This window comes from Eleutherodactylus coqui, chromosome 7 (genome assembly GCF_035609145.1).
Source record: "Eleutherodactylus coqui strain aEleCoq1 chromosome 7, aEleCoq1.hap1, whole genome shotgun sequence".
NCBI classification, from domain to species: domain Eukaryota; kingdom Metazoa; phylum Chordata; class Amphibia; order Anura; family Eleutherodactylidae; genus Eleutherodactylus; species Eleutherodactylus coqui.
In genome coordinates this window covers 58,626,428-58,652,386 of record NC_089843.1, presented here as the reverse complement: position 1 = coordinate 58,652,386, position 25,959 = coordinate 58,626,428, and the positions used below count along the sequence as shown (strand labels likewise).

General features: G+C 42.6%; 1 protein-coding gene across 1 annotated transcript in view; it reads right to left on the bottom strand.

Annotated features, from left to right (window-relative positions):
• LOC136573505 (sec1 family domain-containing protein 2-like) overlaps positions 1-15,678 on the bottom strand; it is a 62,339-nt gene extending 46,661 nt beyond the window's left edge. Inside the window, exon 1 of the mRNA XM_066574783.1 lies at positions 15,496-15,678. Coding sequence (XP_066430880.1) covers positions 15,496-15,678 — 183 coding nt within the window. The remainder of the gene's footprint in view (positions 1-15,495) is intronic.
• Between the last annotated feature and the right edge of the window lie 10,281 nt (positions 15,679-25,959).

Genomic DNA, 25,959 nt, shown 5'->3' with positions numbered 1-25,959 from the left:
AGAGCGGGATAAAGGAGACCACTTATGTATATTGGTGGGGGTCTCAGTGGTTAAATCCCTAACAATCAGCAAGTTATCCCCTTTTACATAGGATAACTTGTAATCTTGGTAGAACTCCTATGAAGAGGTTATCTCAACTTGCACAACCATTCTGAGAGTAAACAGCGGATTGTCCTGTGTCCCGCTCAGTGCACCCGCTGCAGGGAAAATGCAGTATTACAGGACGGCCTTTCACATGAATGGCCAACCTGTAATACCAGGACGGCACATGGTCTGCAAAAAGGGAAGCTGTTCTTGCTCATCGGCTGTTTGTTCTGGGTCACAGAGGGGTCCAAAGCAGGGACCCCTCTCTTTGATGTTCATGTGCTTTAATAGGGTATATGAACATAGGGTGTGCTGTTTGCACAACTCCCTTAACAGTCTGCCATCTAAGTAATACGTTGGTATCCGTTTATGATCAGGATATAGTTGCAACCTCTGGATGTATATGCTATATACAGGGTGTCCACAGAGATACCTATCCAGGGGCGAAAGAGATCTTTCCAGCATTATACAAGGGTGTGTGTATATGGGGGCTGCTTGTTCCAGTGCTAAAGTAACCGAAGGGAGTCAATGTAAGATGGATTAGCATCACAATCAGAAAAAGCCATGGATGAATTGATGCATCAGTGAAATAAAATAAATTGGTCCACTGACACAACGAGGTGGAGCGCCATCATGCTGGTACCAAACCCGTTGATAATGCTCGCAGCTCGGTTTGGAAGCTGCTGGATTGGACAACATGGCCCTGTTCCTTGGCCACCAAATTCCTCAGACTTGACCCCTTTGGTTTTCTTCCCACGGGGTCACCTTAAAACAGCTTTCTGCGGTAGATATCCAGCAGCACCTCATGATGTTGGTGAACTGGAGAGACCTATCTGAGCGGCCTGTGTAATGGTAACCCCAGAAATACTACGTGCTGGCCATTCCACCACGCTCAACCGTGTACATCTTTGTATAGCTGCTGATGGCGGCCATTTTTAATGTACTCAAATTCTGCATCCTGTATTTGACTTGATTCTTTAGAATCAGATATTGTTATGCTAATTCTTAAATTGAGCCCCTTTGGTTATTTTAGCTCTGTAATGAGCAGCTCCACACATATACCCTCATGCAAAGCTGGAATGATCTCAGGATAGGTATTGTCAGGCAGGCAGATGTGGATCCACCTTACCAGACACGGGTTTGACTTTGGACTATCTGGGGAGGCAGCACCTGGGGTACCTCAGTTTTCATTCCTGATCCCTCCAAGCATGATATAGTCCATGCAACAGGGTGCCCAAGCCGTTACTTATCCCGGAAATGTGGCTGCTGATGCGGCTCTGAGCCAAGTTATAGAACCTGATGGTGTGAACAGGTGCATATCCAAGACACTAGCCGTGGTTAGAGCTGGTGGCCAGGTACAATAATAAGGTCCAAGCTGAAGGTCAGGGCAGGCAGCGGGTAATAATGAAATCCAGAATACAGAGCTAAGGTCAAGGAGTACAGAGTTCAGAATTGTCAAAAGTCCAGCCGGAGTCAGAACCGGAAAATACAACGAAAAGGGCCTTTGTTACAATGGTAATGAAGACAGATTGACTAGGCATCCGCCATGATAGCTGGTGACTGGTGGGGGACCAGATTAGCGAACGCATATAAGCTCTTTAAGAAAGTGGACAGGTGTTCACACGAGCCCTATAGGCAGAGGACTGGGAACGAGCAGAAGCTGAGGTGTGGCATGTAACAGTTGGTGGTGCCCAACCGCAACCCCAGGAGCAAGTGAGCGGGGTGGCTGTGACAGGTGGTGGTGCCCAACCACAACCCCAGGAGCAAGTGAGCGGGGTGTGCTGTGACAGGTGGTGGCGCCCAACCGCAACCCCAGGAGCACGTGAGCGGGGTGCGCTGTGACAGGTGGTGGTGCCCAACCGCAACCCCAGGAGCAAGTGAGCGGGGTGCGCTGTGACAGGTGGTGACGCCCAACCGCAACCCCAGGAGCAAGTGAGCGGGGTGCGCTGTGACAGGTGGTGGTGCCCAACCGCAACCCCAGGAGCAAGTGAGTGGGGTGCTGTGTGACAGGTACTCCTTTGGATACACTGTGTGTGCACTTGTAGAGTATAACAGTAAATGTACACAAAGTGAAGTGAACCCCAGTTAAGGTAAGGAAAAAAAGAAGAGCGCGTCCAACTGCTCAAAAAAAGGGGTTAATAGGTATAACAAAACAAAGGGTCCTTTGAAAAATGCAAACCCTACCAGAAATCTAAACAAGCAGAGTCAGACCTTATTTTGTGTACATGTGCGTGGGGAGACGCTCTTTGAAGTCGACTGAAGGTCCTCCTCGCACATGTGCTTAGCATCCAGCGAACACAAGGCAACTGCCGGCAAGCCTGTGTAATAGAGAATTCCACGGCCCGCCTCACATCCAGTCATGCAATATTTAAAAGCCTGAACCTCGCTTCGCTAGCTTGAAATTTAGAATTTAAGCAACATCTGTTTAATATCCCCGCCGGGGTCCGGGATAAATGAAAGCACTGGGTATTTTATGAACATTTTACGCTCCGTTCAGATGCAGATCAGCAGGAGATGCCGGACCAAAAAGTTGTGCATGCCGGACTTTTCCATCCGGTAATAATGCCGGACCCCATTATAGCCAACGGGCCCTGTTCATCAGTTGGGTTCGGTTATGAGACGGATCTGTTCATCCAGGGGATTCTGTTTTCCTCTCCCATAACAGAGAAGGAAAATGGAATCCCCAGCACAGATGTGAATGTAGCCTAAACCAATTATAGCTGCAAGCACACAAAGAACAAAGGGGATCCGATCCGGTCAATGCAAACTGCAGATACCGAGAGGCCATTATATACAACGCGTCTGGAAAGTCGTCAGAGCCTTTCACTCTTTTCTTACATTTTATATTGTAGCCATGTGCGAATGCAAAAATGAGTCTTTCCTTGTCATTCTGCACTTAATACCCCGAAATGCCAAAGTGAAAACATAGGCCCCTTATTTATGAATGCGTTATAGATTTGTATCTAAAACGGCACCATAATTAAGGCACATAGAGATTTAGACAAATTTATAAACATTTTGCGCCAAACAAAAAAGTCTGACAGACTCAACAATTTGTTTTCTTCCCCCAAAGTGGGTGTGGCCAGCTTTTGTCTGTCCGACACATTTATGAAGAGTTACTACAAGAAAGTGTAGGTGAAAACTGGCGCTAAAAAAACCTACGGACGGCTGCACGCGAACGGGTCAGATTCTGCATGTAGAAGCCTGCAGCTGAATCCGACCCTGTGCCCGGAGCCTCCTTTTTATTGCATCGCAAAGCACAAACTTGCATTTTTTGTGTGATGCGTTTTTAACATTAGAAAGTCCTATTGCCTTTCGCATTAAAAAGTCCCCTGATCCAGAGTACAAGAGACCTCAGACTGGGGAGAAGGTTCACCTTCCGACTCGACAATGATCCTAAGCCAGGACAACACAGGAGTGGCTTAGGGACAGCTCTGTGAATGTCCTTGAGTGGCCCAGCCAGAGCCCTGACTTGGGGTACATGCACACGGCACATCCGGATTCCAGCTGCGGAATCCAGCCCTGGCCGCGACCCTGTGTACCTGTCATTTTCCGACTTCTCTGTACTACGCATAGTCCGCACGGCTCGCCGTCCGACAGGCGCAATACAGATTTTTTTTCCTAACTCCTGCATTTCCCGCGTCATCGCCTAGCGATTATCCAGAGTCCATGACCTTTCCGCAATGTCAATTCCGGACAGGCCACGAGTCAGACGGCTTCTATTGACTTCAATGGAAGCTGTCTGCGTGGAATCCACACAAAATGGAGCATGTTGGTTTCCGCTTGTGTACATGAAGAATCACTTTTCCATAGTATGCTATGGGAGGCATCTGCAGCGGAATCCGGAGGCGGACGCCTGCCGCGGATTCCACAATTCAAATCCGTCCGTGTGCATAAGGCCTTAATCCCAATCAAACATCTCCTTAGAGACCTGAGAATGGCTGTCCACAGACGGCCCTCCATCCATCCTGACAGAACTAGAGAGGATCTGCAGAGAAGAATGGCATAAAATCCCCAGATCCAGATGGGCAAACCTCGTGGCATCATACCCAAGACGACCGGAGCATGTAATCACTGCCAAAGCTGCTCCGAATAAGTACTGAGTACGGGGTGTAAATACTTATGGCAATGCTAAATGTTTTTTAATTTCAAAATAATTCTAAAGTTTTCTAACATTCTGTTCTCACTTTGTCATTATGGGGTACTAAGTGCAGAATGAGGGGGGAAAGTTGATTTTTTTAATTTGCAGAAGGACACAACATAACAAAATGTAAAAAAGTGAAAGAGCCTGAAGACATTCCAAATGCACCGTAGACAATGAAGAGTAATTCACCGGCATAGAGCCGCATACTTTTATGCTTGAGCTCACCCTCACAAAGCCTTTGTACTTTACTCTTCAGAAAATGTAGATAAATGGATATTTGGATACGGGAAGGAACTATGAAATCTCCTAACATGTCTGCTTTCAGTGGGCTGCAGGTGTCGCATACAGGACTCACTTACTGATCATAGTCAACAATGGTATGGCCCAACGGGAAATCCATCACCACCTTTCCTGACGCTTTCCATAGACAAGACTATTTGCTATCACTAAAATGTACAAATCAGCAGAGCTGATGGTTGGACATATTGTCTGTATCATACTATATAGAATAAGTGGATACATGGGAACACGGACACATCAGATGATTTTCCTTTGCTTTATTCCTTCGTTATGCTTGTACAATCAGGTACATGATACAAACAAGAACGCGTTGCGGCGCAATGCCTTGTTCACCTCAATCTATGTTGTATAACTTCCTGATTTATAAGTTAAAAACTATTATCTTTGATTCAAGCTACCTGATTCATTAACTCCTTCATCACATTTGGTTCGTTACTAGTTCTCTTCCCTCAGAACCTGTTACTTAACCCTTACTAGATAATTGATCTGTACAGATCATTATATATCAGTAATAAGACCCTTGCGGCACTTATAAATCTTCCATTAATATATTATTATTACGCACCAGAAATCCTACATAATATAGTATATATTCATCAATAGTTTATACCTAAAACCATCTTATAAGATTCCGCTGTATGCGATAGTAATGCGATTTTCATTAACAAACTTTCATAGTACATAAGTGTGTTTTACACACTCATATTGTATGTTATGATTTCCTTACGACCAACCTTTATCTGAAAAATCCATTTATTATTTGATTTTTTGGATTCCCGCTTATCGCAATATAATCACATTATAATCGCATAGAAAACGCATAAAAATTAAATGTGATGGGAATCCCCCAAATTTTTCCTTGCCTCCTGATTGGCTGAAATCGGCACAAGTGACGGGGGCGGAGCTACGCGATGACGCGTAGAAGGGGGCGGAGCCAGAATGCCGCTCGTGCCGGACCGAAGAGATGGGAGAAGACCCTTCTGCGCAAGCGCGTCTAATCGGGCGATTAGACGCTGAAGTTAGACGAAGCCATGGAGACGAGGACGCTAGCGTAGGGAAGGTAAGTGAATAACTTCTGTATGGCTCATTTTTAATGCACGCTGTACATTACAAAGTGCATTAATATGGCCATACAGAAGTGTATAACCCCACTTGCTGCCGCGGGACAACCCCTTTAATTTGCTGTAATCGCATTACAGTCACATGGAAATCACACAAAAGTGAAAACTCCCTGGATTTTCCCTGAAACCATCTCCATGTCTTAGTTCATAAATAGACACTTATTTCTTGCTAATTTTATGTACATTGCATTATAACCGCAATAAAATCGCATAAAAAACGCATGAAAGTGAAAATTCTCAGAATCTTCTCTGAAACCATCTCCATATTAACTTAGTTCATAAATAGACATTTGTTTTCTGCTGATTCTATGCTTATTGCACCATAACCGCAATATAATCGCATTATAATCGCATAGAAATCGCATGAAAATGAAAATTCTCAGAATCTTCTCTGAAACCATCTCCATATCTTGGTTCATAAGTAGACACTTATTTACTGCTGTTTTTATGTTTATCATATTATCGCATTACAATCGCATAGAAATCGCATGGAAGTGAAAAATCTCAGAATCTCTTTTCCTGAACCATCTCCATATCTTAGTTCATAAATAGACATTTGTCTTCTGCTGATTTTGTGTTTATCGCACTATAACCGCATTATAATCGCATGTAAGTTACGTGAGGATTATATATGATAACATTTATCAGACTCTTAATATGTTGATTCTCTTGAAGTATGTAATATATTATTTATTATATTAATTCTCGATTTTTAAAGAGCCCTAATACAAATATAATAGATCTGTTTTTACATTTAACCCTTCTGGTTGTCATGTATTTAAAGTGAGTAACCTTCTCGTTTTAGTACTGCTGAGTGATCCACTTTCTGTTTTCTTCTTCTGGTTATCCTTTCTATCCCAAAATATACCAAGTCTCTCATACTTCCACCATGGACTTCTATGAAGTGTTTCGCTACTCCTGAATGGTTTTTGTTGCCCTTTTCTATATTCCTAATGTGTTCTGTCATGCGCGTTCGTAGTTTACGTATAGTACAACCCACGTACATGAGTTTGCATTCTGTGCACATCACCATATAGATTATATTAAAGGAATTACAATTCATATATCCCTTTATCTGGAATTGTTTTTCACCAGAGCTATCACAAACACTATTGCATTTATGTGCATATTTACATGTGCTACATTTCACACTTCCACATTTTACGAATCCATTGTGTGTTAGCCAGGTTTTATTGGTACTTGTTGTTTTTGAAGAGAATGAACTGGAAGATAACGTATCACCTAAATTCTTACTTCTTTTCGCTACAACCCTTACACCCCTACTCAGAATGTCTCTAGTTATTCTATCTTGGTACAGTACAGGTAGATATTTCAAAAATATTTTTTGGATATTATAAAACTGTTCACTGAACCTTGTGGAAAACACTAATTGATTGTCTCCACTCCTATTCTTATTATCTGAATCTTCCAACAACTGATTTCTATGTTTTTTTTCCATTTTGCGGGATGTTTTCCCAAGGAGACTTTTTTTATACCCTCTTTCTTTTAACCTGTTAGTTATTCCAATTTCCGTTGTTTTGTAATCTTTGTTTAAAGAGCAAGATCTTTTGGCTCTGATCAATTCTCCCATTGGGATTGCATTGATCACATGCTGTGGATGTGCGCTACCTGCATGCAGTATTGTGTTTCCTGCGGTTTCCTTTCTAAAGGTTTTAAATATAGTTTTCCCATCCTCGTTAGATCCTATTATAGTTAGATCCAAGAAGGATATAACATTTTCCTCCCATTCGCTGGCGAATTTCAGATTATACCTGTTCTTATTAATATAAGCCCCAAACTCTTTTAAGGTCATGTTCATATCCTCCTGTGCCTTCCTTGTCCAGATAAGAATAATATCGTCGATGTAACGAGCATACCACACCATGCGGTCCCTAAATGGATTATCATAACAAAAAATTAATTTGGTCTCTGAAAAACTCATCGTTAAATTTGCGATAGTTGGTGAGAAACGGGAGCCCATTGGTGCTCCCGATATTTGTAAATAATATGTACTGTCAAACACAAAAAAATTATGAGTAAGAAGAAATTCAATAGATAATAGAATAAATTCTTTTAATTCCATTGTATAATCACTGTGAAAATCTAAATGATATTTGACAGCCATCAGGGCCGCATGGTGTGGTATGCTCGAGTATAAATTAATCACATCACATATAATCCAGCATGAATCAGGATCCCATTTAAATTCTTCTAATTGCTGTATGACCATTTTACTGTCACGCAAAAAACCGGGCACCCTCCCGACCAAAGCCTGCAGGGATCGGTCCACCCATGAGCTAAGACGCTCGCAGGGTGAGCCGATCCCTGCTACTATTGGTCGGAAGGGAGGGGGAAAAATTTGTTTATGATTGAACTTTTGGTAGTCCGTAAATAACGGCCATAGTCGGATTTTCCGGGACCAAAAAATTGGCTTCTTTGTCCTCCAATACGCCCATATTGAGACCTCTTGATACAAGATTTTTTAGTTCTTTCAAACATTCTTCTGTTGGATCCACTTCCATTCTTTTATAAACAGTCTCATTGGTCAAGATTTTATTTATTTGCGCGGCATAAAATGCAGAGTCCATTATTATAATGTTTCCTCCTTTGTCTGATTTTTTTAGGGTTATATTTTCATTATCAGTTAGTGCTTTCAATTCCTTTCTTTCTTTGGATGTTAGATTATCTTCTTTATTTTCAATTTTTTCCTCTTTTTTTTTTAAATCTAAAAGTTCTTGTTCCAGCACGAACTGAAAATCACTCATATGGTCAGATCTGGATTCAATGGGATAGAAATCTGGATTTGAGATCTTGAAATTCACTTTATTTCTTTCTTGTTGTTGTGTTTTTTGTGTATATCCACTTTCTTTTTCAAGATCTGTCAAATCTATTAAAGCCATAATTTCTTTCATATTTTTTCCCACAAATTCATTTTTCATATCCAGTTCCACGCTTGATTGTTTTGCATCATGATATCCTAGTTCTTTTTTATATGAAAATGTCTTTTTACAGTGAGAGATCTTATGAAGCGATTGATGTCTAATATCGTTTCAAAAACATTAAAGTTGTTTTTTGGTGCAAAGCTCAGTCCTTTTTCTAGGATTTTTAATTGGCTGCCCGTAATTATCAATGGGGATAGCACTATAACATTATTCCCTAGTGCCTTTTCCTCCTGTCTGGATACCTCCGGACTTGTGGATAACCTACTTCGTTTTTTTGCTGTTGGTAATTATTTCTGCGGTTGGGTTGCGTTATTGACTCGGGACTGGACGCTGTACAGCTAGAGGAATCCTTCTCAGTTGCATAGTCCTCAGTATCTGTTGTGGAGAAGGTCACTTTACTGTGTTTTCTGTAGCGTGATTTGTTTTTTAATATGGATCTAGTATTTCTATATTTTCTTTTCCAATTATAACTTCCTTTGCTTGATAATCCGTTTCATCCCGCTCCAGTTTATTTCTTTTCACATTTAAGATTGCTTCTTTCATTTTATTTAGATTCTCTTTCATCTTTTTATTTATTTGAACAAATTCTTCATTGCTGGTTGATGCAATCAACATATACAATAAGGGAATATATAACCGGGTTTCACCCTACTACACCGATCCCACCATGCTTCCACCCTTGAAAACACAATTCCAACTGTACAGGGTGTCTGAAAAGTATGGAAAGACCCATATAAAAGGGAAACTGTTTGGCAGACAGTGATGCAGTTTTACATACAGGAGAAGAGTAAACCTGTTCTGTCATCAACATAGGCCATTTTGAATGCCGCCATCTTGGATTCAACTGTAATTTTCCTAATAGGAAGGTAGGTATGTGATATATCAGACTGGCAGAGGATTTAACCAGAAATATAATGGAGTGCTTCACTTTAACATAACTCTATTTGTTCTCATGTTAACTCAGGGATTTTTCTTCATTACAGACAATGTGAATGATGGCGTTCTCTCAAGCAGAACATGTTGAGATTGTCCTTATGTCAAGTGAACAAAGCACATGTGTCATCGCCAAAATCTCAACATGTTCTGCTTGAAGTTACGCCATCATTCGCATTGCTAGTAATGAAGGGAAATCACTGTGTTAACATGAGAATGAATGAAGTCATGTTAAAATGAAGCACACCATTCTTTTCTGGTGGAATGGTCTACCAATTTGATATATCATACACCGACCACCCCATTGGAAAAATTACAGTTGAATTCAAAATGGCCGCCATGTTAGTGACACAAACTAACAAGTTCACCCCTTAACCTCACAGCTTGTGTGTAAAATTGGATCATCATTTGCCCAACTGTTTTTATTTTATATGGGTGTTTGAGACACCCTGTATATCTATTAGTGCAATCTACCTGTGGAGCTCACTCAAAGCTGGCTTCTCTTTCTTAATGGAAATATGATAATAAATATGGGAAAACCTGATTTTTAAATAATGCATATTATTTTCTCTGATCTTTGGTGTCTTACAATGATCTCAAAGTTTCTGTTTCAGGCGAAAATTTCTGCCTCCTAATTCCTCTTTATTGTAACCTCTATAGCCACCTTATGTGCCCGCCAGACCATATTGACTACAATGTGGTCCGTTGGGCTTTAGACATGCGGTACAACATCTATCTAGCTAAGTAGTGCCGGGGGCTCTGAATGGGGCCGGTGACATGGATGTGAACAGATACTTACAATGGGGCCCCAGAGTTACGCCTCTGGGCTCTGCTAAGATCCTAGATAAAAACTGACTGTGTACACACAAGCTCCTCTTAGGTCTTGCATCACTGGATTACTTGTGAATTAGGAGATTACTTTAGGACCACACAGTGTTACAATGAGCTGACTGTCCAATGTTAGCAGACATACCATATGGCCAAGATGATCGTGTACAGATTTTTCTGTTTGTGCAACATGAAAAAGTACTGTCTGTAAGTTGAAACCAACGAGAAAAACAAAAAGGATCAAACATTGTTATATTAACCCAAAAAACCTGGATTAGAAAGTAACACCAAACATAATAACTAATGCTTACATTGTAATAGGCAACCTACTGTACAGTATGTGCACCCAGGGAGACCTCCAGATTGTATCATTTTATCAAGGAAACATTTTATACCAAAAAATCCAGTCTTGTGTTTATTTAATCGCTCATGAAGAAAGCTCGGCTTCCACATGTAAGATCAATTTATTTACAAGGGATTTGGAGACTGCAAAGTTAAGTAGGAAATTGCCGACTGAATATGTGGGCAGTAATAACACTATTTGCATGTACCAGGCAGAAAAACAAGATATGGTCACAAAAATATATACTTAAAGTTGCAAAAAAAATTGCTACACAAATATGATGTAACTGACCTAATAATACCTAGTAACACCTAATACCACTACAGTGCAGGGAGAAAAAGTAAGAGAACCTCTGTATTAAATGACTTCTGAAAGAGTTTATTGGCAAAATGATTTTCCATTAATGAGATGAGATTGGAAATGTGAGTTTCATTGGTGCTTTGCCCATTAAACAAAGGTGCACAAAGCGTGGATACTGACAAATCTGTTGGCTAGTATAAAACGTGATTAGATACCATGTGTTATAGAGATGCATGAGGTTGGAAAAGGCTACGAAAGCATTGCTAAAGACCGGGTTGTATATTAAAGAAGCCCCAAGTCAAAAGGGTATTCCCGGCTTGGGACCCAGTCCATCAGTGATCGTCTGGTCCGCTGCATTGTCAGTGGGCCAGACGTCATCATCAGAAATTATGGCAGGAAGTGGGAGCACTTTAAGTTGGAACATGACGTCGGCAAACGCCCATCAGAGGGATAGGTCAGAAGTGTAAAAATCCTGGAATACCCTTTTAATCCACAGTTAGACAAGTTATCTACAAATAGATAAAATTCAAGACTGTTGCTATTCTCTGTAAGAATACCTTGTTAAGATCAATTCAAGAGCACAAAGGGCAATCCTGGGTGAGGTGAGAGAGAACCCAAGTGTAATAGCAAGAGACCTACAAACCACTCTACAAACTGTAAAAACCTCTGTGCATGTGTCCACTATTAGATGCAAATAAGGAAGATGGAACAATACCTCTGCAGCACCACCTATTGGATAGTAGCGTTCTTTCAAATCAATGTATGACTCTTTACAAGTCTGTAAAACAATGTTTGGAAATAGGAAACCAAGCCAAAATCCATACACAGACAGCTGTTTCAGGGTGTTTGTCCCTCATCAGTGTGCAGTAAGTTTCTGCCTTGGTGGGTGAGAGGCCTGTGAGGAGCATGCATGGCCTTATAAGTCTCTCACTCACCTCTCAGGTGTCTTCTCAAACCCTTCTGGGTGCTCTGCTTGGGGACAGACGATGCCCCCCACCACCCAACCTACTCACCCCTACGTATCTCCACACACCTTTTGGGTGCTTTCTTTAAGGAGAGACGACTCCACTATTGGAAAAACACTGAACTAGAATGGAGAAGTTTACCAGAGATCACCTGGATATTCTCACCTGGGAAAATATTCTATGAACACATGAGACAAAAGTATAACTTTTAGTGAAAATGCACAACATAGTTTAAAAAAACAAAACAAAAAAAAAACATTACACACCAACAGCAAATCCTCATTCTAACCATGAAGTACAGTGGTTAGAGCATCATGGCTTGGGGCTGCTTTGCTGCCTCAGGATCTGGACACCTTTGAGATCATTGAGGGAACAATCAATTCTAAGGTGGATCGAAGCACATTACAGGAGAATGTAAGAACAACTATTGATGACCTCATGCTGAAGAAACATTGGGTGCTGCATAGAGATGAGCGAGCATACTCGCTAAGGCAAACTACTCGAGCGAGTAGTGCCTTATTCGAGTACCTGCCCGCTCGTCTCTAAAGATTCAGCTGCCGGCGGGGGGCGGGGAGCGGCGGGGGAGAGCGGGGAGGAACAGAGGGGGGATCTCTCTCTCACTCTCTCCCCCCCGTTTCACCTGCTCACTCCCGCAACTCACCTGTCACCCGCGCCGGCAGCTGAATCTTTAGAGACGAGTGGGCAGGTACTCGCATAAGGCACTACTCGCTCGAGTAGTTTGTCTTAGTGAGTATGCTCGCTCATCTCTAGTGCTGCAACAATCAATAACACAAAGCACACAAGTAAATCAGCAACATTGGATGAAGAGTATTTGTGTTTCGGAACAGCAAAGTTGGATTTCTAACAAAACTGGGATTCTGTGGCATGACCAGAAGAGGGCTGTGCACACAAAACATCCCAGAAATATTAATTACATTTATCCCAGTTGCAGGGAGTAATTGGTCCGAAATTGCTAGACCATACAGGAAATGTTCAAGTATTCACTTACTATTTCTCCCGGCCCTGTAGATGTTTAGGCAGTGTACTCAATAAAATATGAAAACCAGCCCGGCCCTCACGTGTTGCTTGTAATTTCTTCAACAAGTTGTTTCATATTGCGCATCAATAAAGTGACACGTTTTGGCTTTCCAAAATGTGCCTTTCCAAAACGTGCGTACGCTGATTCTGCAAGTTGTCCCAGCTAAACATGTGAGGCACACACTTATTACGTCACAGTATGAAAACCACATGTATGCAAACAGGGGAAAACAATTAAAGTCCCTTTAACAAGCGATTATAAGAGTCTAGAACAGGAAACAAAGAGCAGTAAAGAGCTGTGCCCTTCAATAATCACCCATGATGGAATCACAGCCATGTATGAGCAAGTTAGCAAAAATAAAAAGGTATAAACCAAATAACACTAACCATGATTTGTTGGTAATGACATATACAAGATATACAAATAAAGTCATTTAAAGGGGTTGTCTGGGACTTTAACTGTTGATGACCCATCCTCAGGATAGGATATCAATAGTTGATCGACAAAAGTCTGCCACTTGGGCACACAATCAGCTGACTGCCAAGGATCCCTGCCGATCAACTGATTGTTGGAAGAGGATAGCACCGTGCGTACTGCAGTGGCCTGGTCTAGTACTGCAGACACAGCTCACATTTTAATTCCACCAACTGTTGAATTCGATCAACTACTGATGACCTATTCTGTAGAAAGGTCATCAATAGTAAAAGAACTGGTATGGAGGTGCAACCCTCTAAGCTACTAGAAGATGTTGATCAAAGTCCAATGTGTGATGGTGAAAGCACTTCTTTTTTATTATTTTTTCACAAATTAAAAACCAGCAATAGAATACGCGTTTTGGGGAAGAACCCCTTCGTCAGTTCGGCTGGATAGGACAACAGGATGCCTGGGGGTGACACGACTCCAAAGATGTATTGGATGTGTCGGAGGTCCTGTGTGCAGGAGGGCAGGGGAGAAAAAAAGTGCTTGCACTTTTTTTCTCCCCTGCCCTCCTGCACACAGAACTTCCGACATATCCAATACATCTTTGGAGTCGTGTCACGTGCTTTAAAGCACTTTTTTTCTCCCCTGCCCTCCTGCACACAGGACCTCCGACACATCCAATACATCTTTGGAGTCGTGTCACCTCCAGGCATCCTGTTGTCCTATCCAGCCGAACTGACGAAGGGGTTCTTCCCCGAAACGCGTATTCTATTGCTGGTTTTTAATTTGTGAAAAAATAATTAAAAAAGAAGTGCTTTCACAATCACACATTGGACCTTGATCTACATCTTCTAGTAGCTTAGAGGGTTGCGCCTCCATACCAGTTCTTTTCACATCCTTTTCGCTACACTCACGCCCACACTGGTGAAGTGTCATCTGGTTGGCAGCACCTCCACCATTCAAAATACTCAATCATTGAAAGCTCTTTGTACTCCATAAATATTCCACCACCCTCACTGGGTCTTGCTCCACCCTCCTTTTTCATTTCTTTTACTCACATCAATAGTAAAAGTCCCAGACAGCCCCTTGAAGCTGTGTAGAACCAACACTTAAAGCACACCAAGAGTTAATATATAGTACTGTTGATGATTAGAGATGAGCGAGCCTGCTCAGATAAGGCAGTTACTTAAGCGAGCCTTGCTCTTCTCGAGTAACTGCATTCTTGTACGAGCAGGCGGGGGGGAGCGGGGGGGAGAGAGAGAGATCTTGAGATGACATGATATCACGTTCAGGGGATGTCAAGATAGAGGTGAAGGATGATACTTCATTGCTATCGGTCAATATGCACTGCCAGCTATGTATGTGGACATTTGTGAGGTGTTATTTATTGGAGTCTCCACACAGGTGTGCAGCTGTCTCATAACCAGCTACAAACTGCCAGACTGAGTACTGCTGTATCCATAGCAACTGAGGCCACAGGGGTTTGTGGGGGATGTAGTCCGCCCATTATCCCTCATTCAGTGCACAACGATAAAGGGCCTGTGATGATGTCACTGTCATGTAATCAGGGGGCAGAGCTAAGAGGCGGTAACTGATTACTTGATGGTGACATCCTTACAGGTGTTGTCAGGCTCTGCATATAACTCACACAGCACATGGATGGACGGATGGACAAGTGGTCTTTAGCACTTTGATGTTTTCCTTCCGCAGAAGACTCTGCTTTGGCTTGTATCCTTAGTCATGTCATAAAGGCCTGTTGAAAGGTTGAACATTGACTTATAGAGAAGTCACCTTCCAATAGATACTACTGTAGAGGTACTTTCCCACTCTCTATTTGCATATTTTTTACCCAAGGGGCATTGCATGGCCTATATAAGACTCCCTATAGCAATTTAGCAATCTCCTCAAGAAAAAACTTCATCCCCACAGATGCTTTATGAGAATAATACTGAGAAAAAAAACACTTTACAATTAGTGTGCAACAATAATGAATGAGAACAAGCATCATTTGGTTAGATCTCCGGCTCCCACTGCAAAACGAATAAATACAAACTTCTGTCAAAAAAAAGTCCTCACCTGTTGAATATTGCTACCAGGCACATGGACAGAAGTGAACAGCTTCAAGTGTGACCGAATCCTGGTAAGATCCCTCAAGCAGGCAAACACTTTATCCACTGCAGTAGTAGACTTTTCCAGGGTCAGCTCGGATGAAGATTCACATTCTGCAAGAAAAGACATCTTTGTTACTTCCTGTACCATTCTCGATGCCATCAGTAAGTAAAGCAGTTGGGTCAGACCAAATGAGTTGTGCTAATGTAGATAGATGTAGTCAGTCTGTCCCGACTCCTGGCCCTGCACTGCAGTTATGTAAGGACTAGAGATGAGCGAGTATACTCGCTAAAGGCAATTGCTCGAGCGAGCACTGACTTTAGCGAGTACCTGCCCGCTCGAGACAGAAAGTTCGGGTGCCGGCGGCAAGCAGGGAGCTGCGGGGGAGAGCGGGGAGGAACGGAGGGGAGATCTCTCTCTCCCTCTCTCCCCCCCACTCCTTCCTGCTGACAGCCGCTACTCACCGCTCTCCCGCGCCAGCACTCGAACCTTTTGTCTCGAGCGGGGAGATACTCGCTAAAGGCAATGCTCGCTCGAGCAATTGCCTTTAGCGAGCATACTCGCTAAAGGCAATGCTCGCTCGAGCAATTGCCTTTAGCGAGCATACTCGCTCATCTCTAGTAATGACTAGTGCTAATTTTTAAAGACACAAGTCAAGAAAAAGTTCCTAGGGCTGTATTACAAAAAAAACCACAGTTGCACATGTTAAAATCAATTGTGGTTTATGCCTGTGGCTTACCTGCCGTAAGAGTTACAGAGTTTGGAAAGTTTGAATAAACAAAGTAGCATCCAAAACATTTTAACCCTTTCGACTTCAATTTGTATCCTGGTTTTCCTAGGGGGCTTACTCTTTTTCTGCCATTATACAACGGCACCATCTGCTGGCTAAAGCCAGTACTGCATGAGGTGACACATTGGATAGGCTCCGACAGCAGAAAGACTGGCAATATACAGTAAGAGAACCCCGACAGAAGTCTACCAACAACAGAGCTGTAAAGCCTTAAATCATAATGTCTTCATAGGTCAGACAGTGGATTGGAAAGGGTTAATGAAGTGTGTGTGTAGTTTAGTATCCTATTCTGTGAACCAATGTATCTGGAATAAAAAGGTTACAGACTGCAAAAAATCCCCCTGTGTAATCAGATCCTGCAGTCGTGATACTCCCTTCCATCAGTTCCCCTCCTATTGCCTTAAGAAGGGGCAAATAGAATACTTTAGTATCAGACTAAACACAGGGTAAATTTTTAATCTGCAAGCTTGGAGACAAACAAGTTTGCATAGGAGCTCCATGCATATAACAGCAGATTTTTAATAACGACTATTTGTCAAATGTTTTGGATGCCATCAAAAGGGTTCAATGCCTCTGCAGCGCCACCTATTGGCAGGTAGCTTCCCTATGAATCAATGTCCCAATAGGCCTCATAATAATTAAAGATGAGTGAGCACCCAAATGCTCGGGTCCACGTTATTCGAGTCGAGCTTTTCGTAAAATTCAAGAGCTCTACTCGGGTAACGAACCCCATTGGCTACAATAAGAGACTCGGGTATTTTTGTATGTGGGCTGCCGGGTCCCGAGCTTTTTTTTTTTCCTTGGTTCAACTCGCTCTCTCTCCCTGCCAGCACAAAAACTCGCGGTTGATGCGCGCGCTGCGCCGCGGCGGGGAGGGGCCAAAACAGGCACGTCACGGCGGGGTCGAACACAGTGTGATGCTCGTTCGAGTAACGAGCGCCATCGAGTACGCTAATACTGGAACGAGCATCAAACGCGACAGAGTATGTTCGCTCAACTCTAATAAGAATATGACTAAGAATATACAATATAGTCTTGTTGGAAGGCCTGCTAAAAGGTCGGATTTACAAGGAAGCTACTTTCCAATAGGTGGCGCTGCAAAGGCATTATATCATTTGCCATTTCCAATCCAATACCAAATTTCCCAGAGGAGCATTGCATGGCCTATAAGTCTCCTTATGCCTACTTGATGCTCTCTACAAAGAGAAATAGTACCCTTCTTGATAAAAGTAGGTGCAAAACTATACAAATACCCTAATAACAGAGGATTTTTATCAGTATAAAAGAAAATTCACCATCATTATATACAAGACTATTAAAAGGTATTATAATGTTGTAACATTCACTATTTTCTTTATTATGCTAACAGCCCGCCTACAGACTTTTAGGTCTTCTAGTCTTACAATGTGCCCATCGCTTATGTTCCTTTTTCCAAAGATCTACCTAAAGTTGGCCATACAAATGAGAGAAAAGTTGCCGAAAATAGACGATTTGGGCAATTTTAAGCAAATATCGGTTGCAAATATTGATAAAAATAATGGATTGCAATAGCCAAAGTTTGATCTGTCCTGTTGGAAAATTTCAGCTGACCATGGTCGAAATTGCAAGTATATGTCCTAATCAGCCAAATCCATTCGATCATGCCAAATCGTAGACTGGTGTAAAATAAAGAAGAAGAACTGCCACAGGAGGTGGTGAGTTCTCCTTCAATGGAAGTGTTCAAACAAAGGCTGGACAAATATCTGTCAGGGATGATTTAGTGAATCCTGCACTGAGCGGGGGGTTGAATCCGATGACCCTGGAGGTTCCTTCCGACTCTACCATTTAATAAGTCTATACTTCCCTCCTTAAATTGCCCATCAGGTTTTGGAACAAAATGTCTCAGGAAAGGAGAGGGAGAGAGTATATCACCTGCAGTTCTTCTCTGTTGCCCCTTGGATCCGCCAGTTCCCCATTTGGGCCGTACAAGCAGCAATTTTTTAACTACCTAATGTACACTGTGCACTGCTCTCTGATTGGCCAGTGGTGACCATGTGAGCTGCTCTGGCCAATCAGAGAGCCAGTACAGTGCATTAGTAGTCTAACACTATCAATATACTGTGAGGTTTAGGTAGTTTGAAGACTGCATTGGCAACATTTGATAGCTGAAAATGGAACCTCGAACTGATGGATTGGAGGGAGGGCAGAGAAGAACAACTGCAAGTAATATACCCCTCTTCTCCTCAGGTCCCAGGACAGAATGTTGTCCCAAAACCGGAGGATTGTGATTAGTGTCCCCCCCCTCCCCCATCCAGTGCAGGAATCCCATTCATGGCCGCTCCCAATCCTGAAGATGCAGGTCATGGTCACGTGCTGTTCACTATGCAATAGTGACTGGGACTCCTGTAGAGGATGGGGAGATGCTTAGGGGACTACAAACTTATTTTTTTATTTTACACCATTCCATGCCATAGAAGATTTTGAGCCCTGGCATCTGTATTGTAACTGGTGGGATCGTTTACAGAAATGATCCTACGGCCGATTGATATCTTAAGTAAATGGCACCCTTAACACACTCCAGAAAACCTTCAGGCATTGCTATCAGTATGCGCCAAATGGGCGCAGCGCTCAAATGAGTGCTTCTTTTAGCAACCAGCAGCAGTCTCAGCACCCATACCCCCACTGATCAAAACTTCTGACATGTCTCTATCACGTGTCACACACATGTCCGAAGTTTTTAACAAGATCAGTTCCCCTTTCACAACTTTGATCTTGAGGGAACAACAATTGCTAGAGATTCGGCTAAATCCTTGTATATGCGGCCGTTACTGATGTTGTCAGCCAATGTTGTGGAATGCACATAAAGAACAATTAGGAACACAACAGAACATTTCACGTGGCCACCTCCTCTTGTAAAACGTGTCCAGCATGGGAATGGTCTGGACTGTACATCCGCCCGCACACGGACACATCAAAGCAAAAAGTACAGAATGTACAGTCTGGACGTAACACTGGTGAAGAATTCAAATGAAAGCCATAATGTGGTTATTAATGTAACAAAACAGGAAGATGGTCTGTAGGAAACTCGTCTAGTGCATGGAGACGTAATAAAGCGTAAGAAGAAGAGGAAAAAAAGAATACTGAAAATTATTGGTTTACAGTCTCCATTCGTTGCAAAAATCGGCCGCTCGCCCAGACCTGGCTTATAAAATCTGAGTACAAACCCTCAGCTGAATTTTGACTTCTAAGGAAATCAAAGGCCTCAACTTAAAAGCCACAAGGTGATGAAAGCGGCCACACCCTGTTATAAATGTCTCCTTCCAGACTATCTGGCACTGGAAGCAAGAAGAATAGAAAGTGTGCTACTATGCGCCAGTAATCGCTCTTATAGGGTTCATACTGAAACAGTGAATTCCCAACACTGGAGGAGGGTCGGGTGAGACAGACTCGGTTTGATTGAATCGTGGCCAAAACACACAGCTACAGTCGGGCCTGGTAGCGTGACCTATGAAGGCATAGTATGATTTCATTACGCTGCAGTATGTTGAGCCAGGTGTGTGTCTTATACAATGAAACGACTTCTCAAGAATGCTCCGAGCCTGCATTAAGACACGGCGATTTAATGCACAATGTCAATAAGCTCTGCTAAAGCACTATTGGCATACTCTATCGAGACTTTCCTCTTTATCTAGCACTTTGGAAATGTAAATACTATGATCCACAGCTTCACGTTAAGTGGTTGCCTTCTACCAAATATAAACTACGTATGGAAGTTTCTATGAGGACGCAGGAAGTAGAATAACTAGAAATCGGGACGCAAATCTGTTTAGACAGAGGCAGAGGTATTTGGGTGCATTATGCTTCCGCATATCATACCAGCTGCTGAAATAAACAGAATGTGTTGTTACGAAACTTTGAGTAGATGTTATAAAAGAAGAGCGTGTCTTGGTTGACAATATGAAATAATCAGCCAGCGACTTGCTTTAAACAGTTAGGAAATAACTTGGTCACTTGTAAGGAGGGATGTTGGTGGTAAATCCCTACTACCAACGATCATAGGCGTCGAGAGAGTCTGGCTTAAGGTCTACGCCCTACCACCCATCTCATGGGTTGCAGGTGCATAGGGTGGCACAACCTTCAAGGAGTTATACAGTTGTAAACTATTTATGGCCTATGCTCAGGATAGGTGAGGGAGATCAATGAGTGGAACAGGTTACCATGGGAGGTGGTGAGTTCTTCTTCAATAGAAGTCTTCAAACAGAGGCTGAACAGACATCTGTCTGGGATGATTTAGTGAACAATGGGTTGGGCCCGATGACACTGGAGGTCCCTTCCAACTCTACCATTCTATGAATAGTACACTGTGAAGTGTCTGCTGCCCAGGACCCTACTGATCATCTGTTTTCTAGGCCAATGTGCTTGTGCACTGAGCAGATTTCTTCAGGAAGAAGTCAGCTCTGTTATTACTGCAATGGTCAGATTTAGTATTGCAGGCCAAGTTTCAAATGAAATAAATGAACTCCGCCTATACCACCAAGCCTGACCACTGCAGTAAGAACGGAGCTGTCTACTTCTAACAGAAATCAGCTCAGTGCATAAGAGTACCAATTGGCAAACAGCTGATCGCCAGATATTCCAGACAATGGACCCCTGTCAATGCGCTAATTGATCAACTATCCTGAGGTTAGGGGATAAGCAGGTTATAACTGGACAACCACTTTCAAGACCGTAATCTCTGCCTACTTTGCTGATGGTGCAGTTATGGTTGAGAGGGGCATCCTAGTCCATGAAACTTTGAAAAAAGTGAAGGCCAACCCAAGTTCAGCGTCTCCGTTCTCATAGCAACCTATATTCAGAAATTAATGTGTTTTACGACTCTAATAGAAATTTTTGTAAATTTTAAGGATACCTGCAAAGTAATTTGGGAGACTAAAGTTTACCTTTGCTCACTGTTGATGTGCAGAATGCTGAACTTGGATGTATAGATGAGTACAAAGATAAGCCAATGCTGATAACATGCTGCAACAAGTTATCTTAACACAACCAAAGCAATGGAAAAGGCAAGAAGAAATTCTGCGCCGCAGTTTATAGGAATAGGCTGTCCCATCTTAGTGTTTCCTGGCTGAAATTAGAAAACTGCTAGTGGTTTCCCCACCACCATGCCAGGTGGCAGCCTTACGCTATTTCCATAACTCCCACTGAAGTGAATGGATGTTACAGAAACAACATAAGGCTACTGCCCGACCGTAATCTGGGCGAGGTGGTAGGGAAACCAAAAGCAGGTTTCTCATCTCAGCCAGGAGAAGCTGAGATGGGACAACCCTTTCCAATACTCTAAGGCCGGCTTCACACGGCCGTGACGGGCTCCGCTGCTGAATTCTGTGGCGGAGCCCATCGCGGCGCCCCCCAGAGACCCCAATACTTACCTCCGGATCCGGCGTCCTACGTCCCGCATGACGCTTCGGTGCGCATGCGCAATAGAGCGCGTGACGCGCCGGCCGCGTCATATGACACGCCCACAGCGTCACATGACACGCCAGCCGCGTCATATGACGCGGCTGGCAGTAGACGGGGAACAGGTTTCACGCTATGCTACAGCGGAAGATAGCGTGACGGACGGCTTCCATTGACTGCTCCTACACCCGCCGCAAATAGAGCATGCCGCGGGTAAGAACGGGAGATTTTACGGTGCGGAATTCCGCGGTGGAATTCCACACCGTGAGCATTGTGCTATTAGGTGCTATTGGGAAATACGTCCGTGGGAAGGAGCCCTAGTGTCAAGTTAAATGTTGCTACATCTGTATGACATTGTAATTGAAGTCAGTGAAAGAGCGCCTTCCGAAACAGGAACTGCAACACGCACAGGATTTACGCAGCCGTATTCCCTTGCAAGTGGATTGCTGTACAATCGTATGCCAAATTAAGTTGGCCAATCATGGAAGGTACTGTATAAAATCGTATAATACAAGACAGAGGGCTTGTGCAAAGCAGAACATGATAAGCCAAGCATGCAATATTTTAGCATTTTTTGATGACAATGGCCAAAAAAAATGAAGTTGAAAGATCACATTTGTGATAACCCTGTTCAGTGAAACAACAGGTAATAGCGCCACACACCTGTACAGACGTATCAGACTGGGGACCGCGCCTGGAAATGAGCATGAAATGACATTTAATTGATCACGCTGTGTAGTCACAGAACTGCGCGCCATAATCGTAATGTACTGTACTTTACATAGGAGTTTCCTATAAACCCTGCAAGATATGGAATAACCGCCAGAAAGGGAGGGTCCCAGTTAGGACACATAAATGACATTGTACAGCAGCGCACAATCTGTATGAAGGAGACTTTGTCCGGCTTACAGTAGGTTTGCCACATTTTGCAGACGTTTTTATTACTCTTTTCTCCTTTCAAACTATTAAGGCTTGGCATGGAAATGTAATGTCACTAAAAATGCCATTACTGATATTATACAGCTGCACTTGGCGCTGTTGAAGTATACGGTATGGTGTATACTGTACCCCTCGTGACATGACGGCTCAAGGAGACAAATTACCAGATTTGTTTAGATTTCATTAAACAAAAATGTTGAAGCAAAGTGTCTAAAAGCAGAGAAATAATGAGGTTCTTTATTTCAGAAACTTTTGCCATATCACACGGTCGGTGTACTTTGTGGCAACTGCAATAAACGGGAGTCTAATGGCAGAAATGTTAAGACTAATATAGTTTCCAGGAACTATTGAAATGGAGCCGCTCATCCAGAGACCAGGGTCGGTCAGACCTAGAGCTGATCGGTTACTCCAGTAGTACAGCAGTGAGATCATATGTTATGAAATCGCCCTGCCCTCTTATGATAATGAGATTAATCTGCTGACCAGGCTCCAGTCTACACAGTAAAGCTGAAAACTGAGCTGAAAAAAAAAAATAAAAAATCCCTAAGCTGACAGGTTTTCTCACAGCTTTAATCAAGTGTCTTCATTAACACATTGGCTAATTTAGCATTTTACTAATTAATATATGTAAAATCTGTCACCATGTAATCAAGAGGTCAATAACATTGCATTACACAAGTCTTCCAGGAAGTAAACAACATAGGATGCACTAAAGGCCTCTGTCAGCGTAATACATGTAGTACTATTGTCAGTGACCTTTTCACAAACATTTAAAAAAAGTGCCTACCTGCCACCAACCAAGACCTGCAAGCTGCCTAATGCAATGGCATCCATTCACTATGGTTTCACAGGTGCTAATATTGTCCTAATACCTGTTCTTTTAACTTAAGTTAAACTGCCCTGACACAGAGCCTATGGTACTTTGTGTAACTTCTTTCCTTCTTCACAGAGCCCTTGTCACATTCTGCTCCCCGATTCCCTCCCCAAAACAGCTTGTTGTCTTGTGCCCACCCTGCCCCATCCACCACAGGCATAATACCTTTTACCACCACAGAGCCCCTGCTACCTTGTGTAACCCACTGCCCGAGAGTGTAAGGCTCTTTAGCTTGTGGTGCTGCCATACACAGAATGACCTGTAGAGGGTTCTAGATAGGCATTCAGGTACTAGAAATGAGAGAAAACACCTGTGGGTGTGGCAGGAAGCAACATAAAAGTATCAGTTGCTGCCACACTCAGGGAGAAAGTTGGCTGCAGACTTCCGGTTGCAGCATTGATGAGGTCTTGAAACAGGAAGCTGTGACCGCTACAGATGATTACTTGCCAAAGGGAGACGGTGATTGGCTGCAGCAGTCACATGTCCCTAGTATTGGTGATGTCATCATTTGCTCACTGCAGCTGGAAGTTAACACCAGTGATGGATTGGACACTAGCGGAATGGGAGTGATGGGTGGGATGAGGTCATGTGACTGACATTTTATGACATCTTTTTACAGCAGGTGTGAAAAAATTTCTCTCCCCGGATAACCCCTTTAAGCTTATTCAACCATAGTACATATTTTTACATTATTTACTTTTCCTCGAATATGTTTCAACTTCAGTGTACATATTCCATAGCTTCCATGTTTGTACTTTACATACGTTACTCTTGTTGTTACTCTGACTACATGGTTTTTCATTTTTAACCGGTTCTTCATTCTGTCTTGCAGACTACATAGCACTCAATGAGCACCATGTATTGAAGAGAAAGCAGAAGTGTTACTTCCATTATTTGACCCAGCGATCACGTGACCACTGGGTGCCCCCTGCCACAGCAGAGCTGCAGGGTCCTACCAGACCCAGATAAGTTCTGTTAGTGACTATCATCACTACAGGGGAATGTTTTCCCTTGTAACTGGGGCTCCCATGGATGCCACAGCTACAATGAAAGTGTAAAATAAAAAACAAAAAGCCAATGTCAATGACCCCCTGAGGTCTTATATGACATCACGGGGAACATAAATGGTAAAAAAAATGTATCTCTCTCTATATATATATATAGATATATATAGATAGATAATATATATATAGGAGATAGATAGATAGATAGATAATATATATATAGGAGATAGATAATATATATATATATATATATATATATATATATATATATATATATATATATAGGAGATAGATAGATTATATAAAGAAAAAAAGGAAAATAACCCACCACTGACATAAACCTAAACAGCTGCCATATGCACCCTGTAATCCAAGACTATACTAATACGTCAAGACTAGTGATGAGTGACTCGAGTGAGCATTGTCCTTAGCGAGTATCTGCCCGCTTGGAAGAAAAGATTCGGGTGCCGGCGGGGGAGAGCGGGGTGGAACGGAGGGGAGGTCTCTCTCTCGCTCCCTCCCCCCGGCTCCCCCTTGCTCACACCCACAACTCACCCGCACCGACACCTGAATCTTTTCTTCCGAGCAGGCAGGTACTCGCTAAGGGCAATGCTCGCTCGAGTAATCGCCCTTAGCGAGTATGCTCGCTCATCTCTAGTCAAGACGTCTGATGCAAAGTGAGGAACCCATTCCTGTACTTTATTTTAGCATATGTACTAATTTCAAAAATAAACAACTATAAATAAGAGAAAAAATTAAGTTTTAACCCCTAATAAAACTTTTAAAAAAACTGAAAAAAGTCAGTGAAAAAAAATTAAAAAAAAATAAAAAAATCGCCCTATATGTCACGGAAAAAAATGCAGCAAAAATAATTTAGGTAGCTGAAGAAAAAAAAAAAGGGGGCACTATAACCGCCAAATGGATAAAAATCGCTAAACGTTTCTGGTCCTTTAGGACTAAACACCCTGGTCCTTAAGTGGTAATGAACTACATGGATAATGTAATTCCGTTTGTTAAAGCCACCACTAGCTGGTAAACCTCAGCTTCTACTTCTGCTGCCATTACCTCCGTGTAGCGGTTTGCTTGCTTTGGGTTATGTGGTGCGCACTACGCTCTCCTGAGAGGATCTGCTTCCATATCCTTGTAGAGCAATTTCACAGGGAGGTAGGTTATCAGTGCGAAAGTTTCAATGTGTGTCACTCAGGGTCCTTATCTCATTATTAGCTTTAGACTTGCTTATAATTAGAGCTATGAGGCAATGTTATCACAGGGGGGAAAATACACATTGCTGATCCACAGGGTTCTGCACATGGATTCTGAGAATTCCATTCCGAGAAGACTACAGAACACCCAAATGGGAGTTTTTCCTTTTTATTGTATTATTAGTTTAG